We start from the raw sequence: 16,342 nt of genomic DNA, 5'->3' as shown, positions 1-16,342 counted from the left end.
ACCTACCGAGTCATCCGCACCCCTTGGGCTGCCACAACGTTCAGGTCGGCCATGTTAACATGCCCAGGAGACCACGCCCCCCGGAGCGCTGACACTTGGCCCAATACCTTACTAGACCTATCCAAGGGCCACACCTAGTTCAGGCTATCCATTTGGCATACACATAGTTGCATTTGCATGTTTTCGATCTTTGTTACGATGACAATGATGAATGGTACGATACATACATATAGGAATGTGGCGCGGCAGGCGGTCAGCCTGCGACCTAGCCGATCCCTATTCTCGCTCACACCGTCTAGGTCCAACTTGAAGCTATGGCCAGACTCTCAATTCGGGTACAACTCAGTTTGGGTGGCTTCTTGGATTTGTCCGCAGCGAAGGGAAAGTGTCGAGTCAATCACCTCCACTGGCTCACCACGTGAGGTGTGCTACCCGCATGCATCAAGGGATGATCGAACGTATGAGTAACTTGGTGCACCCCTAAAGGGATAAATTTATTTGAATAGCCATGTCCGCCATTGTTCATAAGGCAGTAAGGCGGCCTAAGGCAAGCACCAAGTGCCCTGACGCCTAAGCGCTTAAAGTGGGCATAATTGTAAGGCGCTGGCAGGCGCCTTACTGCCTAAGTGTCCAAGGCGAGACGCCTTATAAACAATGTCCGCAGTTATGGACGACTTGGAGATTTTGTACTCGATTATAGAACTTCAACTAATCATTAATGACTTGTTAGTAACATAGAACGAGTTCCATCAATAATCTATAAAACTTACCAACTTACCAATGTCTTGGGACTGCTTCCTAGTGAGAGATGCGAGGGGGTGATACAAGATAGTGTTATGATGTGGCGGTTAGGATAATAACCTAGATGGTTCTTACGCGCCCTCTTACCTTATTCTAAGAGACACAAGTTGTAGTGTTCTTGCCGCTCAAAACCACATACCCTTCTTTGAGAAGGGTGCATCCTTAGAACAGATATGATTTAAGTCCTGCGGTGTACATGATGCAGTCACCTTGTTTTTCAAACCAACTTGTTGCAGAGGATTTTATGGATCCACTTGGTGGTTAGTACGTGGACTTCACTGATGTCAACAACGAGTAGATAGGAGGTCCCACGTGGCAGCCTGAGTCCTCGTGGATGAGATCTTGTTTATCTTTCAGCCTCTTACGCAAATGCTATTAAATTTGTCTGTACTCAGACGCTACTTCGTTTCCACTGATGTATGATGAGATGTTAGGTCATCTGATCTATAAATGTAATAAATTTGCTATCTTGCTCCATGTATGAGCTTTTGCTATATTAATATATTGGCAGCAGCGGTAATGTTGTGATGCCGACTTTATTCATACCCCAAAACGTCCGCAATGCGTCTATGTTATGAAGTGTGCGTCGTGGGTAGATTCTTGATACCGTTAAGTGGGTTATCCAAATTACGGGGTTAAGCGACTCGTTGTATTGTATGGGATTTCATCACCCATGTCCTCTAGAACTTGTGTGGGAATCATGATTCCCTTGTCGGATGTGGTTCCTGATGGGGATTGATGAACCAACGATTCCAGGCTCTTCGAGAGGAGATGGCAATTGGCAGTGTGGTTGGTTCCAAGCGCCAACCTCGGCTTCCCATATGATTTCCTCTGCTAGATTCATATAGTCTTGGTCACGGGGTCTGGCAGATTTTCAGTCTGAAACTATGGGACTATGCAGAGGGAAATAAACAAAGTTTCACAGGATTTTTGTTCCATTGTTAGGGGAAGATAGTATAATCCTGCGAACAAAACAAGCATGATAATACACAAGTTAAGGTGACTTCTGAAAGACCAAAAGAGGAAATTTTGGTCACAGAAGAAACTATGTCTACAGAGTTGAGTTATTTGATCAGATACTGCTAACTCACCTTTTTATACAGGACCTGCATTTAACATTTTAGTGTCTTCCAGAAATGGATCTCCACTCTTGGAAAAACTTAAAAAACTGGGTAATAGCAGCAAGAGTGTACAGGATTGAACAACCATAGCTGGTCAACCAAACAGGAGATAATGGCTTAAGGCAAGAAAGCCAAATAAGTCTTACATATCTATATCTATATCTATATCTATACCTATACCTAATAATAAAGGACGGAGGCTTTCATACTTCTCCATACGTTATCCTTTTACATCCGTCGATTTTACGTTAATCATAAAGATTGACGGCTGAGATTTGAAAGGAGGTAGGTTTTTTGTTTTTCTTCCGTCACCCCTTAATAATAGGTAAACCTTACATGTGCTTCCGCACAAAAAATTAATTCGCACGGCTGTGATTTGAACTCAGGACCACCCTGTTGACAACGCGCACGATAACCAGTCCACCGGGTAGCACTTTTATTCTTCAATAGAGATAAAATCTAGATGGACGTACTGGATGGATGGAGACTATGGGCCGGCCCATCACCAGGGTATCAAGGAGCCATCTTTCGATTTATCCCACCTCACCCTCTTAAATAGAATTCTTTCGATTTATATATGTTTTAATTTCAATGGTATCAAGGAGCCATCTTAGGAATTACTCCCTCCGTCCCAAAATGTAAGACGTTTTTTGACACTATTTTAGTGTCAAAAAACATCTTGTATTTTGGGACGGAGGGAGTAATAAGCAACAAAGGAAGGAAAGGATTGATACAAAGAAATAAGGAAGACGTGCGAGAAATAAGGAAAGGAATAAGGAAAGAAATGAGTGTTGCGTGGATTCGTTGCGTCCTATGCTGGTGGGGCTGGAAATAAGGAAAGGAATAATGAGTAAGGAAAGGAAAGTGGTGGGGCTGGACCTGGAGAAGGAACGCTCATTAATAAAGAAGGGACAAACCTTTCATAGTTCTCTTTGGTTTTCCGTTGTTCCAGTTAATCAGGAGGAAGCGTCTTTGTACGTACTTGTACTAAGTCGATTTTCCATTGTTCCTGTTAATCAGGAGGAAGCGTTTTGGTACGTAAAAGGTCTCCACACAAACAGGAAAAAGCAGTTGATCAAGGACACGAGATGGGACCGAGTTGACATCCATCGAGATCAAACACGAGGGGAGGCGGCGCCCAGAGGTCAGGGACGAGGAGGCGCCCAGCTCGTCAGCCAGATGGAGGAAATATTTGGGACGGCCTGTTCCCGTGCACGAGGAAGAAGATAGGAGGTGGGTCTTGGTCACGGAATCGCCACGGACACGGAGGGCCTCAGGTGAAGACGCAGCGCAGTGGGGAGAGCGGTGGTGCACAGACGACAGCGAGCAGCGGCGGCAAGCCACGGACGGTTGCTCCAGGCCATCGAGGCGATGAGCCGGCGGAGACGACCACAACCCTCCTTGGTGGCTCTTTCTTTGGAGTTGTAGACGAGATTATGGATTTTTATAAAGGGGCTGTAGCGTAGTTGGCCGCCTAAGCCTAGGTCTGGACCGACAACTGGACGCCGGCTCTTCTAAGGAGTGGTTTCTGATCTGGCGGACCTTCTCTTTGGGGAAGGAGATCCCAAGCCGAAAGAGTGTGGGGCATGGCCGTAGCCGATGGCCCATGACAGCATGGTGCTCACAAGTAGTTTCCTGCAAGGTGCTTCTGCTGCTCATGCATGACTTCAACGTCCGTGGATTTTGGGCTGCACAATTAAGATCAAAAGTCTGATTCCTGTTCGTTCCATACGACTAGCAATCCTCCTCCCCTCAGCTACACAACAAAAAAATCTCCAAACTCCAATCACTAACTTCGATCTAAGTGGCGGCGCGTTTGTTCTGGATGTAAATCACGCCTCCCAGATCCTACCCTAATTTATTCACACATGTGCTGCTGTTGGTCAGCACTGCATGATGTATTGTAGTGCGGGACTACTGGCCATGTAGTATGCATGTAGCCGCGGACTCGCGGTCGCCGTAGTAGCAGTGGTAGATGAGACCTGCTAGCTTTGGCACATAATCAATGACACTGTCGACGATAGCGATGCCAGCAAATCAGGATATTTATAGTTCTATACCTACATGTTGAGGTATGTGCACCATGGGCAACACGAGCACCACGCTCACGGTACCACCATCGCTCTGTTCTGAATCAGAGGCATTGTGCGACCCAATGTCCAACTTTGAATGTTGTCAAGCACCATCATGTTCTTGCTATGCAGACCAGCACCGTTGAGGGCTTAGCCAAGTTGATTTTTAGCCATCTAACAACAAAGGGCTAGATATTGTCATGGGAAAAATTTTGATGGATAGGATATTGGCAGGGTACAGAACAGTGTAGGTGAGACGGGATGACACAGAGAATGGTATGCAAAATGTGTAGACAGAGAATGGTATGCAAAGTGTGTAGACAGAATTTCATACATTTACACTGACAGGTCTAGGCTTGCTGAAGAACTTCATGCTTTTTATTGATTATTATGCTTAACACCTTTGTTCACTCATTATTTACTTTCTGTTCATCAAAAATTATTTATTTCGTACTACATTATAGCATGTTCGAGGGATGGATGCAAGCAGAGATGGCCATGATGCTAGCTGATAACACTCGCTAACTTTACGAGTTTACATACCTTTTGTCTAACTAAAAAAAGGTGTTTCTTACCAACTACTGAGCCTGCCAGTTATAGACCAATGGCTCTAAAGTCACTACTAAACTTACTTTATTGTATATACCTCCATAATTCTCCTTCCAAGATACTAAAGTTTATTGATGATCCTTTGTTTCAGGATATGCGTACAAGAGATTTGCAGTGCAGTTCACGGCACATCGTAGATTACATGGCTAGGCAGCCCACCTGTTTTTTGTAATTGTTTGTTGTGTTATTTAAATTAAATTGGTTTATGTATTCTGCTGGAGCAGTCACATGCCATACTAATTTCAGAAGAACAATTTCTAATCTAATGGTTAATGTATTGTTAGTCTAAAATGAAAATCCCAAACAAAAACAGAGTCACAATTTGTATTTATGCGACGAATAACGAAAATTTCAAATGCTAAATTTAAACTAAGAGTTTTGGAATAAAATGTTGTCTCTAAAGCTTGTCTCATGTAAGCCATCAACTAAATGTATTATATTAGCATGAATAATTGTTAAGTGCAACCAGCGGCCAGTTTTATTTGATTTTGAATAAACAAGGTGGGCTATACATTATATGATCTCAGTAGCTTGATTTGAACCCCGTTGCAATGCACGGGCCTTTTTGCTAGTCTAGCAAATAAGTTTTACATGTCTAGTGACTAAATTCAGATGTACAGATAAAATTACCCTGCAGCGGCCATTCCCCTCCCTAAAAGTGGATTAGAATGATAGCTTAGTTTTGCATCAAGAGCTAATGAGAGAATGACAAGGTCAAAGCAATAAGAGAATAACCTAAAGCAAACCATAGTAGCATTCTATTTATCTCATAGTAGTAGAATATTATGAACAAAATCAGTTTGAAATATCCTGTAGTTAAGACCAACCAAATATTCCTGGCTGAGATGTACCACCAGGTAATACAAGCCTAGTTGGTTTGATGCCAATTGTTGGCAAGTCTAGAAAATTGGCTATCAATTGGTTGGCTACCAATTGGTTCTTGCCCATCTCCCAAAAGAAGGTATAATTAGATCCGAACTATGGTCTTGAGTGATGGCAATGTCAGGAAATGAAGCATAATTGCCTATTTAGAGTAACATCACTACTAACAGGAATAAGCAAGATAAAGAGCAGTTTGTTCAACTTACGGAGCCATCCAACGGTATGTTCCTGTTTCAGGTGTCATCCCCTCGGTCTTCACTTCAATCCTAGCAACTCCGAAGTCAGCGATCTTGATCGATTTATCACCAGAAATCAAGAGGTTATCTGACTTAAGATCTCTGTGGATGAACCCAAGGCCATGAACATAAGCCATGCCACGTGCAACATCTAGTGCCTGCTTCACTGCCAGCTTCAGTGGAACAGACCTGTTCTGCCTCCTATTCAGGAAATTCCTAACAGATCCACCCTTTGCATACCCTGTGACAATGCACCAAACTATTGGCTTCCTGCATGCGCCAACGAACTTGACTATATTTGGATGCCTTAATTCTGCAAGCATCATAACTTCTTGCACAAACTGTTGCTCCAGCAGCTGAGCTTGTGCGGGGTCAGCCTCGGGCCTCTCCAAAAGCTTAATGGCAACATCCATCCCATTGTAGGTCCCCCTGTATAGCTTCCCAAATGCGCCTTGTGCAAAGGGCAATCCCATGTGGAGCTTCCCCAAATCAATGGTCCATTCCTCATAATCCTTGAGTGTCTCAGTCGGGAATCTAGTGTCCATCAAAGCCTGTGCCAACGCATCATCACTCAAGGCATGAGACACCCGCCCAGGACGGAAAATGCTGTTCCCAACCGAGTAGCTGACCACAGCAACAGCTCCCCTGTGGCTAGGATGGTTAAGCATCCCAGTACGCGAGTCAGTAGAACCAACACTACTGTTGTCCACAGACATTATGGAACCACCGTGCATGCTGGTCTGCATGCTGTTAAGGCTATCAATGGACATGGTGGAGCCCTCCCCTAGCTTCTGGTAGTATGCCATGTCGCAGAAGTTGACGCCACCGTCCTGGCCGCTTACGGCACCAATTATCCCGGGGAACTTGCCCGCTTCCATCATTCTCAGATAACCAAAGCCTGAGCTCCGGCAACCTTTCCGCTCTTCCCTTTCTCCCTCACACAGTCCACCCAAAGGCGATTGCCTGCAGAGAGAACCCAACGGAGATTAGAAGTGACAATAAGCTAAAGTTTTCGTCTTCATCCTGCAAGCTATACAATTGCCACAACTGCCAGCACGCAAGCATAAAATCGATACGATACAGCAAGAAAAACACAAAATCCACGAGGAGGAACATCCTAATCCCTGAAAGAACACACAAAATAATCCTTGCAGGCTCAGACTTCGCTCCGAATAGACCCTTGCCCAGACCAAATCGAACCCTCAACAGCGACCTAAACCAAAGGAACCCGAAGCACCAAACCGCATCCAGGACCAAATCAAGCTCCGGCACGAAACAAGAGATGGCGAGCCAAACCTTACCCCGGAACTGCCCGCTTTTCGGGTCCGGAAGTACAGCTCGCTGCTTCCAATTCGCACCCCACGCGACCTCGGCGCCGCACGGATTCCAGCGATCCGGGCCTCGATCGGGAGCCCCCGGAGCCGCGGCGTCGGGATGAGGGCCGCAGGGGACAGGGTCAGCTGTTGTGTGTGAGAGAGAGAGAGGAGGGTTAGCCCAAGGGCGCTTTTAGGCCAAAAATAGCGCCTTTGGTTATGCCGGCCATAATTTTGGCGTGATAGCATCTCTAACAGTCGCGCTAAATAAGCGCCCTTTGTAAATTTGTTTTTTAGTGCAAGCAATCGATATAAGAGTTTTAGCGGACGCGCAACAAGCGTGCGCGGCATATAGAGTTAGACGCGCGTGGCATATAGAGTGGGGCGCGCGGTCCGAATCGTCATCGCGCGTTGTGTATTTTGTGCGCCTGCTTCCGCGCGCCGCACACTCGAATGCTCGCGTCACACTCTCTCCACCGCGCCACCTTCGCCCCGCCCGCGCCGCCGGCAGCGAATTGACCCGATGGACGCCCGCGCCGGCACCCCTCTCACCCCTTCCTACACCCGCGACCCCTCCGCGGCCGCCGCCGCCGCAAACCCTAGCTCGGGGAGCTTTGGCTTCGCCTCCGTCGGAGCTCCTCCAAGCACCGGCATCACGCGCGGCCTTTTCATGCCACCACAGATGACCTCGGCGGCGGGTAGCGTCACGCCGGCGCCCGCCGTGAAGCCACGTGCCCCCTCTCGAAGCTCCCAAATGCGGCACGGTCAAAGAAAGGCAAGGTATCCACGAAGAAGAACAAGGCGGCGGACGGCTCAGGCTCCTCGAAGTCGTCGAGGAAGAAGCTTGCATGGCGTGCGACGGGCGCGGCGGCTACCGAAGCGCCGGCGAGCTCACTTGTTGAGCCGGCGGCCGACACGCACAAGGTGTTCGAGGAAATGGCCCAAAGGTATCAAATTTCGCCAACTTTGTTGTTGTAGTTTACTTTTTGAATGCATACATATAAATAGCTTATTTGCTTCGTTGTATATACTTTGTAGTTTCAACGATGAGGCATATATGTCAACTATGGGTGTTGGCTCCAACAATTCACATTGGTCTCAAACCAATGACATGCATTTCGACCATGAGTTCGAGGTGGACGAGGATGGTGAGGGCATTGTCGACGCACCGAAAGGAAGAGGAGGCACTATACCAATGAAGATGGCGGTTGACAAGTTGACCCCAAGTGGCACTAATGATGAAGACAGGGTAAGTGCCATTTCATCCATGTTCATCATGCTTGTTGTTGGTGTTTGTAGTGCTAACTTGTTTTGTTTTTATGTAGTTCAATATTGCACAAAACTTGTTCAAAGGAGAAGAGAAGAAGAGCAAGAAAGGGAAGATCAAGAAAGGAAGACCATTTACCTTGCCTCATTGTTATGAATCATTGAAGGATGATGAGAATGGAAGAAGCATGATGATATGGATGATTTGAATATGAGCAACGCAAGCGAACAATTGATTTGGATGATGATGAGGAGGAGGCATCAAGTGATGACGGGAAGAGAAGCCCCACACTAAACTCGGTTTCTGTAAGTGCATCTAGTGCCCCTTAGTGTTTTTGGTGTATTGAAGACTTATAGGTTAAGGGACTAATGTGTTTGTAAGTGTACACAGGCCTATAAATCTATGAGGAGTTTGATATTTACGATGAAAGTCGGCCCCTAAAAATGAATGTCTTCAGCTAAAGACTTTGGTTTTCTTGAGGACTTTGAAAGTGAAGAAATTGGTGTGACCGTGAAGACTTGATATTCATGCGAGGAATATGAAGCATGAAGACTTTTGTTTTCGTAGTTTTATTTTCTCTCTCTTGAGTCATAGGAAACACCGTACTGTTAAAGGGGGTCGAGGTAAAACTAAGGGAAAGCTTCCAAGTGATGCTCATCTCAAAATCCTACACCTACCCAATCCTTTCGAGTGAAGCCATTGAAAATCTCATATAGTTCAATTAAATTCTTCAGTGACAGAGACGAAGATCTTCTGGTCTATGAGGAATTTGTTCTGACTGGGGAGTTAGGAATTCGCCAGTGCGGATTGCCTACCAGTGAGGAACATGATAACCCTGAGAAATTTGATACTCAAATATCTGACCGTTGTTGTGTTATGCGCCAGCTGTCCCAAAATATCTATCCACCTAACGGCCATATCATTCAAGGGCATTTATGTCTTATCATGTCGGGCTGCTCCCTAGGCTATAAATAGCCGCCCCCTACACCACTAGATGGTTAGCTGCTCTAAGAGAAACTGGCACTTGTCATTGAGAGCATCCCATCCTCCCGGGACTTTGAGCGAAAATCATCAAGTGTGAAAAACCCAAACCCAAACCCAAACACCTACAAACCCAAAGTGATTGAGCATCACTGAAGAGATTGTTCCTGTGTGGAACCGACGCTTGTTACCTTTGATGACTGTGCATCCTCCGGACGGTTAGGCATCATGGTCTAGAGCATCCAAGAGAAAATTGTGGGTCGCCGAGTGACTGAGTTTGTGAAGGTTTGGAAGTCACCTGAAGACTTACCGCAAGTGATTGGGCAAGGTCTGTGTGACCTTAGCTCAAGGAGAATACGGCGAGGACTGTGTGTCCGGGACTGTGTCCTCGGGTTTAAATACCTAGCCGCTCCAACCAGACGTACGACTGTCACAGTAGTTGGAACTGGTCTACCAAATCATCGTCTTCATTAAGCTACTAGTTCTATTTTCTCAACCCTTTCATTTTCTCATTCTTGTGTAGAAGTATTTAATCATTACTGTTTGAAGACTTTGACTGAAGACTTTCTCAATTTCCTCAATCCTAATTCTTTAGTCACTTTGTCTTCAGCCTGCTTATCCTGTGTTTACGCTACTTGTACTCTGTGCTTGTTTTCATTTCATCGTGATAACTGTGATACTGCTCTATTACGCTTGCATCTGAGTACTTATTCCGCTGTTAGTCATTCGTGACTTGGGAAATTCCTCACCTTGAATTCCCTCAGTGACGAATTTGTAAAAATCGCCTATTCACCCTCCCTCTAGTCGATATAATGCACTTTTAATTGGTATCAGAACAAGGTACTCCCTTATTCTATGTGATTTTGGTTTAACCATCTGGAGTTTTAGTTATGTCGACTGCAGGCATGATCAAGGTCTCGGCTGGGTGTCCTACCTTCGATGGGATGGATTACCCCTACTAGAAGAATAAGATGCGAATGCATCTTGAGGCAATTGACAGTGATCTCTGGTATGTTGTGGAAAATGGTGTTCCCTCCGTCACTCCTACCATTAACACTATTGATGTGAAGAGATTCAAGCAAATCGACTCTCAAGCGAAGAATATCATATGTGACCATCTAAGCAAAGGCAGTATGGCAGAGTGAGTGCTTTGGAGACAGCTAAGCTTATCTGGGATAGGCTGTCAAAGGTCAACAAAGGAGTCTCAACTCAACGTGACTCTCGAGTTGATGTTCTTCTCAATCTCTTCAACCACTTCAAAAGACTCGACAATGAAAATGTTCAGCAAACCTTCGATCGCCTCACTGACATTCAAATGAGCTTCAAGCACATGGTGCCACTGACATCACCGACCATGAGGTGGTGAAGAGATTGTTGAGATTGCTTGATTCCTCATTTGACACTCTTGCACTGATGATTCAAGAACGTGGAGACTACAAGTCACTTGATCCTGCTAATATCCTCGAGAGGCCAAATACTCATGAGTTCCAACTTGCTGAGAAGAGAGATCTCTATGGAACGAGCTATGGCAGATCACGCGCACTAAAGGCCAAGGCAGTCTCTGAATCTGAAGGAGAGGATTCTGGTAGCAGTCTTGGTGATCCTGAAGAACTGAGTCAGGAGTTAGCAATGCTCGTGGGGAAATTCCAGAAGTTATGAAGATGTTGTCGCTTTGGTAAATCCTCAAGAGGTGATGACATGAGATCAAATTCCTCATCTCGTGACTATAAGAAAAGAACTTGCCACAAATGTAAGAAACTTGGTCACTACATTACTAATTGTCCTCAATGGGAGAAGGAATCAAAGAAGAAGAACTACAAGGATTACAGTTCTGAGGACTCAAAGAAGAAGAAGAAATCTTCAAAGTCGTCATCGTCAAAATCTTCAAAGTCTACATCTCACAAGAAGAGCAGCTCCAAAAAGGCTCAGGCATTCATTGGCAAGGAAATGGACCCTAAAGCCGAATCTGAGGAAAATGAGGAAGAGGAGGAATCTGAGGAGTTAGACTCTGGTGTGGCAAGCCTGGCCCTCGCTACTGCTTTCATCAGCAAGTCCATCTTCAATTCTGAGGAAAATGACTTCCCAACACTGCTGACGATGACGATGATGACTACGCTCCCATCTATTGCTTCATGGCAAAAGGTGCCAAGGTACTCAAATATCCTTCCTCTGAATCAAGTGAGGATGAATCTGATGAAAACCTCAAGCCTAGCTATTCTAAACTTGCTAAGATTGCTGTGAAACAACAAAAGACTTTCGAAAAGGTTCAAAATATGCTAGACAAAAGCGATGGCCTATTGGGTGAAGAAATGGATCTAACTCAAACTTTGACTGAAAATCTTCAGAGACTTTAGACTAAGTTTGACAACCTTCAGAGTCATCATAACACTCTCTTAGCTGATCATGAGAAACTTTCTTATGAATTTCTTCAAAGAAAGCAAGATCTTGAGCAGCTAAGGGTGAGTTATGAAGATCTTCAGAAGGAACGTGATTCATTGCTTGCTCAACAGATCAGTTCTGCCCATGTTGAATTCATTCCACCATGTTTGAAATGCATTGAACGAGAATCTGCTAATTCTTCACCTGAAAGTTCAAATGCTTCTATTGCTGCAAATTCTTCAACTATCTCTGTTATCACAAATTCCTCATCTGAGGATACCACTAGTATCACTGAAAATGCAGGGTTGAAGGAATTGTATGTGACAGGCATGTACAAAAGCCCCAAAGGGCATCAGGCTCTTTGTGATGTGCTTAAAAAACAGATCCTCAACAGGAACCCTAGGAAAGAGGGTATTGCCTTTGATAGGAAACTCAATGCTGATGGGACCTACTAGAAACCTGAGCAGTATCCCAAAACCCCATGGGTTGCTGCAAAGGGACCTTCCGTAGATCCATCCACTTTATCTGGCTTTACATGTCAATGTTCATATTCTTCTGATGAGTCATTTGACTCCAATTATAAACTGTTCAAAAATCAAAATGGTGAAGTATTTGCTAGACATGTTGGAACTAACTGCAGGAACGGTCCCCCTATGAAGAAAATCTGGGTTCCCAAAAGGTGCCTTGGAAGTCTTCAGGTGAATGTCATCATGATACCACCTGTGAAGAATAGGAACCCCAGATCAAAGTCTTCATATGGACCAAGGTCTTCATATCGATCCAAGTCCTCATATGGACAAAATTCCTCACGTGGACCAAAGTCCTCATATGGATCAAAATCCTCATATGAACATCATCGTGCTAACCCTTCTGTTTCACACGGAAAGCCTAAGGGCTATGAATACGTGCATTATTCTTCAAATCATTATGTTCATAAGTCCTCTAAGAATTTCTCTGCTTATTCATATGCTTACTCTAACCCCTCTTTTGTGAAACAAAGTGGACTGGCTTCTATGCCACCTTTTCTTATGGAGCTCGCAGAATGATGAACTCTTTGCCACCTTTCCAGATGTGGGTGGTGAAGAAAAAGAACTAATCTCTTATGCAGGGTCAGGTCTCCAGACGAACATGAACGTCTGATGAATTTGCTGGAGACCTGAATATGCTTTAAAGGACGCAAACTAATCATGAAGAAATGAATTTTCATTTCTCACATCCTCATACTGCTATATCTGTTGTATTGTTTGATGAAATTGATCTGATGAATATGATGTCATATTCTTCATTAAAGAAGTATATGAGTTTGTAAGATGCACTAATTCATCTGCAGGATGATCAACCCAAAGCCACTGAGTGGGTCCTCGATAGTGGATGTACAAATCACATGACCGGTGACAAGAACCTATTGATGGACACTACTTTATCTCCATCACATCTGAAGCATATCACCTACGCTGACAAAGGGAAAAGCAAGGTATTGGGTCTAGGTAGGGTTGTGATCTCAAAGGACCGACACATGGACAAAGTCATGCTTGTCGAGTCCTTAGGATACAACCTCATGTCTGTCTCAATGCTTTGTGATCTTGATATGGTTGTTGTCTTTGGTAAGTATCGTTGTGTTGTGATCATGGAAGCTGACAATTCCAAAGTCTTCGAAGGCTTTAGGAGAGGAGACTTGTATGTTGTTGATTTCTCTACAGGACCACAACCTGCCACGTGTCTACTGGCAAAAACTTCAGAATGCTGGCTATGGCATCGACGACTAGGTCATGCTGGCATGAGGAACTTGCACACACTCGCGAAGAAGAAGCACATCATTAGCATCGAGGGTGTCAAATTTCTCAAGGATCACATTTGTGGAGCTTGTGAAGCTGGAAAGATGACCAAGTCCAAGCATCCCTCAAAGACCATCATGACTACCACTCGTCCATTTGAATTGATTCACATGGATCTCTTCGGCCCTACTCATTATGCCACATTCACTAATGCTGCATCTTTATATGGCTTTGTTATTGTTGATGACTATTCTCATTACACATGGGTGCATATCATCACTTACAAAACTGAAGTGTAGGAAGTCTTCAAACGATTTTCCTCGAGGGCTTCAACAAACTTCAGTGTGAAGATAAAGCACATTAGAAGTGACAGTGGGACCGAGTTCAAGAATACTAGTCTTGATGACTATCTTGATGAACTTGGTATTACTCACGAGTTATCTGCTCCTTATACTCCTCAGCAGAATGGCATTGTGGAGCGCAAGAACAGGACTCTTATTGAGATGGCTCGCAGTATGCTTGATGAATACAAGACGCCTCCCCGCTTTTGGCCTGAGGTAATTGATACTGCGTGCCACATCATCAACATGGTATATCTTCACAAATTCTTCAAAAACACCCCATATGAACTCCTCACTGACAAGAAATCCAATGTGAGTTATTTCAAAGTCTTCGGTACTAAATGTTGGATTAGAGATCCTCATCACAGTTCTAAATTTGCACCGAAAGCACATGAAGGTTTTATGCTTGGTTACGGAAAGGACTCGCACACCTACAAAGTCTTCAACACCGTTCACCACAAGGTTGTTGAAACTGTAGATGTGTGGTTCGATGAAACTAATGGCTCGCAAAGAGAGCACCTACCTCCTGCGCTAGATGAAATGTCACCTGAGGAATCCATTAAGTTCAAGGCTACTGAGGATGTCGTTCCTACTGAAGAATCTACTAAAGAAGTCATTCCAGAACATGAAGAACATCATGCTGGTGCACCTGAGGAAAATGGCTCTGAAGAAAATGCTGAGCCCACTCAACGTCGTCAACCCGCTCATCCTTGCGTCGCACATGAAGTGCAGATTGAGAAAATTATCAACAACATCAAAGCATCAGGTCCTCTCACACGCTCAAAGGCTTCTCATTTGTCTAACTTTTGTGGGCACTTTGCTTTTGTCTCTATCACAGATCCCACCAAAGTAGATGAGGCATTTCTGGAGCCTAAGTGGATTCAAGAGATGCAAGAGGAATTACATCAATTCGAGCTCAACAATGTATGGGAACTTGTCAAGCGACCAGACCCACGCAAGCACAATATCATCGGCACCAAATGGATCTACCATGACAAGCAAGATGAAAATGGTCTTGTGGTGAGGAATAAGGCACGTCTAGTAGCTCAAGGCTACACACAGGTTGAAAGAATTGATTTCGATGAAACTTTTGCACCTGTTGCTAGACTTGAGGCTATTCGCATATTGCTTGCTTATGCTAACCATCATAATATCATCTTATATCAAATGGATGTGGAAAGTGCATTCCTCAATCGTAAGCTTGAGGAAGAAGTATATGTTGCTCAACCACTAGGTTTTGAAGATCCTAAGCATCCTAACAAAGTCTTCAGACTCAATAAGGCCCTCTATGGCCTCAAGCAAGCCCCTTGGGCGTGGTATCATACTTTGAAGGAATTCCTCATGAAGAAAGGCTTCAAACCCGGTTCACTTGACCCAACTCTTTTCACCAAAACCTATGATGATGAATTATTCGTGTGCCAAATGTATGTTGATGATATTATCTTTGGCTATACTAACCAATGTTACAGTGAAGAATTTGCCTATATGATGAGTGAGGAATATCAAATGTCTATGATGGGAGAATTGAAATTCTTCTTAGGTCTTCAAATTCGTCAACAACACAAAGGCATCTTCATATCTCAAGAGAAATACCTCAAGGATGTGTTGAGGAAATTCGGCATGCAAGATTGCAAAGGCGTCAAAATCCCTATGCCCACAAATGGCCATCTATGCACTGATGAAAATGGTGTAGACTTTGATCAAAAGGTATACCGCTCCATGATTGGCTCCTTATTGAATCTATGTGCATATAGGCTAGATATTATGCTTAGTGTTTACATGTATGCCCGTTTTCAAGCTACACCGAAGGAATCACACCATAAGGTTGTGAAGCATATTCTTTGATATCTAGCTCACACTCCAACACTTGGATTATGGTATCCCAAGGGCTCGGTGTAATGCCCCGAGACCGATGTGCCAGGTGTCGTCCAGTTATTCGCTGTTGTTGCCTTGTCATTGCTTGTGTGCCATGCATTGCATATCATGTCATCATGTGCATTTCATTTGCATACATGTTCATCTCATGCATTCGAGCATTTTCCCCGTTGTCCGTTTTGCATTCCTGCGCTTCGTTCTCCTCCGGTGGTCATTTCTACCTTTCTTTCGTGTGTGGGGATTAAACATTTCCGGATTGGACCGAGACTTGCCAAGCGGCCTTGGTTTACTACCGGTAGACCGCCTGTCAAGTTTCGTGCCATTTGGACTTTGCTTGATACTCCAACGGTTAACCGAGGGACCGAAAAGGCCTTGTGTGTGTTACAGCCCAACACCCTTCCATTTTGGCCCAAAACCCACCTAAACCCTCTCCATTATCTAGAGCGTTCGATCACGATCACATGGCCGAAAACCGCACCTTATTTGGACTCTCCTAACTCCCTCTACCTATAAATATGTCCTCCCCTTCCAAATTCGCGGTCTGACCCTAGATCCACTCCTCCCTGCGCCGCCGGACATGTCCGCCCGGCGGCCGGACACGTCCGCCGCCCGCTGCAGCGAATCGCGTCGCGCCACCTGTCCTTCGCCGCCGGCCCGTGGAGCCCAGATCGGGCCCGCGCGAGCCCACAC

General features: G+C 44.9%; 1 protein-coding gene across 2 annotated transcripts in view; it reads right to left on the bottom strand.

Annotated features, from left to right (window-relative positions):
• The window catches only part of LOC119331572 (serine/threonine-protein kinase STY13-like), a 13,448-nt gene extending 6,236 nt beyond the window's left edge, over positions 1-7,212 (bottom strand). Inside the window, exons 1-2 of one of the 2 annotated variants that reach the window (XM_037604736.1) lie at positions 7,018-7,212; positions 5,692-6,684 (exon numbers count right to left, since the gene is read on the bottom strand). In XM_037604736.1, coding sequence (XP_037460633.1) covers positions 5,692-6,602 — 911 coding nt within the window. In that variant the 5' untranslated portion in view covers positions 6,603-6,684; positions 7,018-7,212. The remainder of the gene's footprint in view (positions 1-5,691; positions 6,685-7,017) is intronic. The other variant, XM_037604735.1, reaches the window with a different exon arrangement.
• Positions 7,213-16,342: the final 9,130 nt, after the last annotated feature.

This window comes from Triticum dicoccoides, chromosome 7A (assembly GCF_002162155.2).
Source record: "Triticum dicoccoides isolate Atlit2015 ecotype Zavitan chromosome 7A, WEW_v2.0, whole genome shotgun sequence".
In the NCBI taxonomy this organism is placed as follows: Eukaryota; Viridiplantae; Streptophyta; class Magnoliopsida; order Poales; family Poaceae; genus Triticum; species Triticum dicoccoides.
The sequence above is the reverse complement of the archived record's forward strand: the minus strand, read 5'-3'. Positions and strand labels throughout refer to the sequence as shown.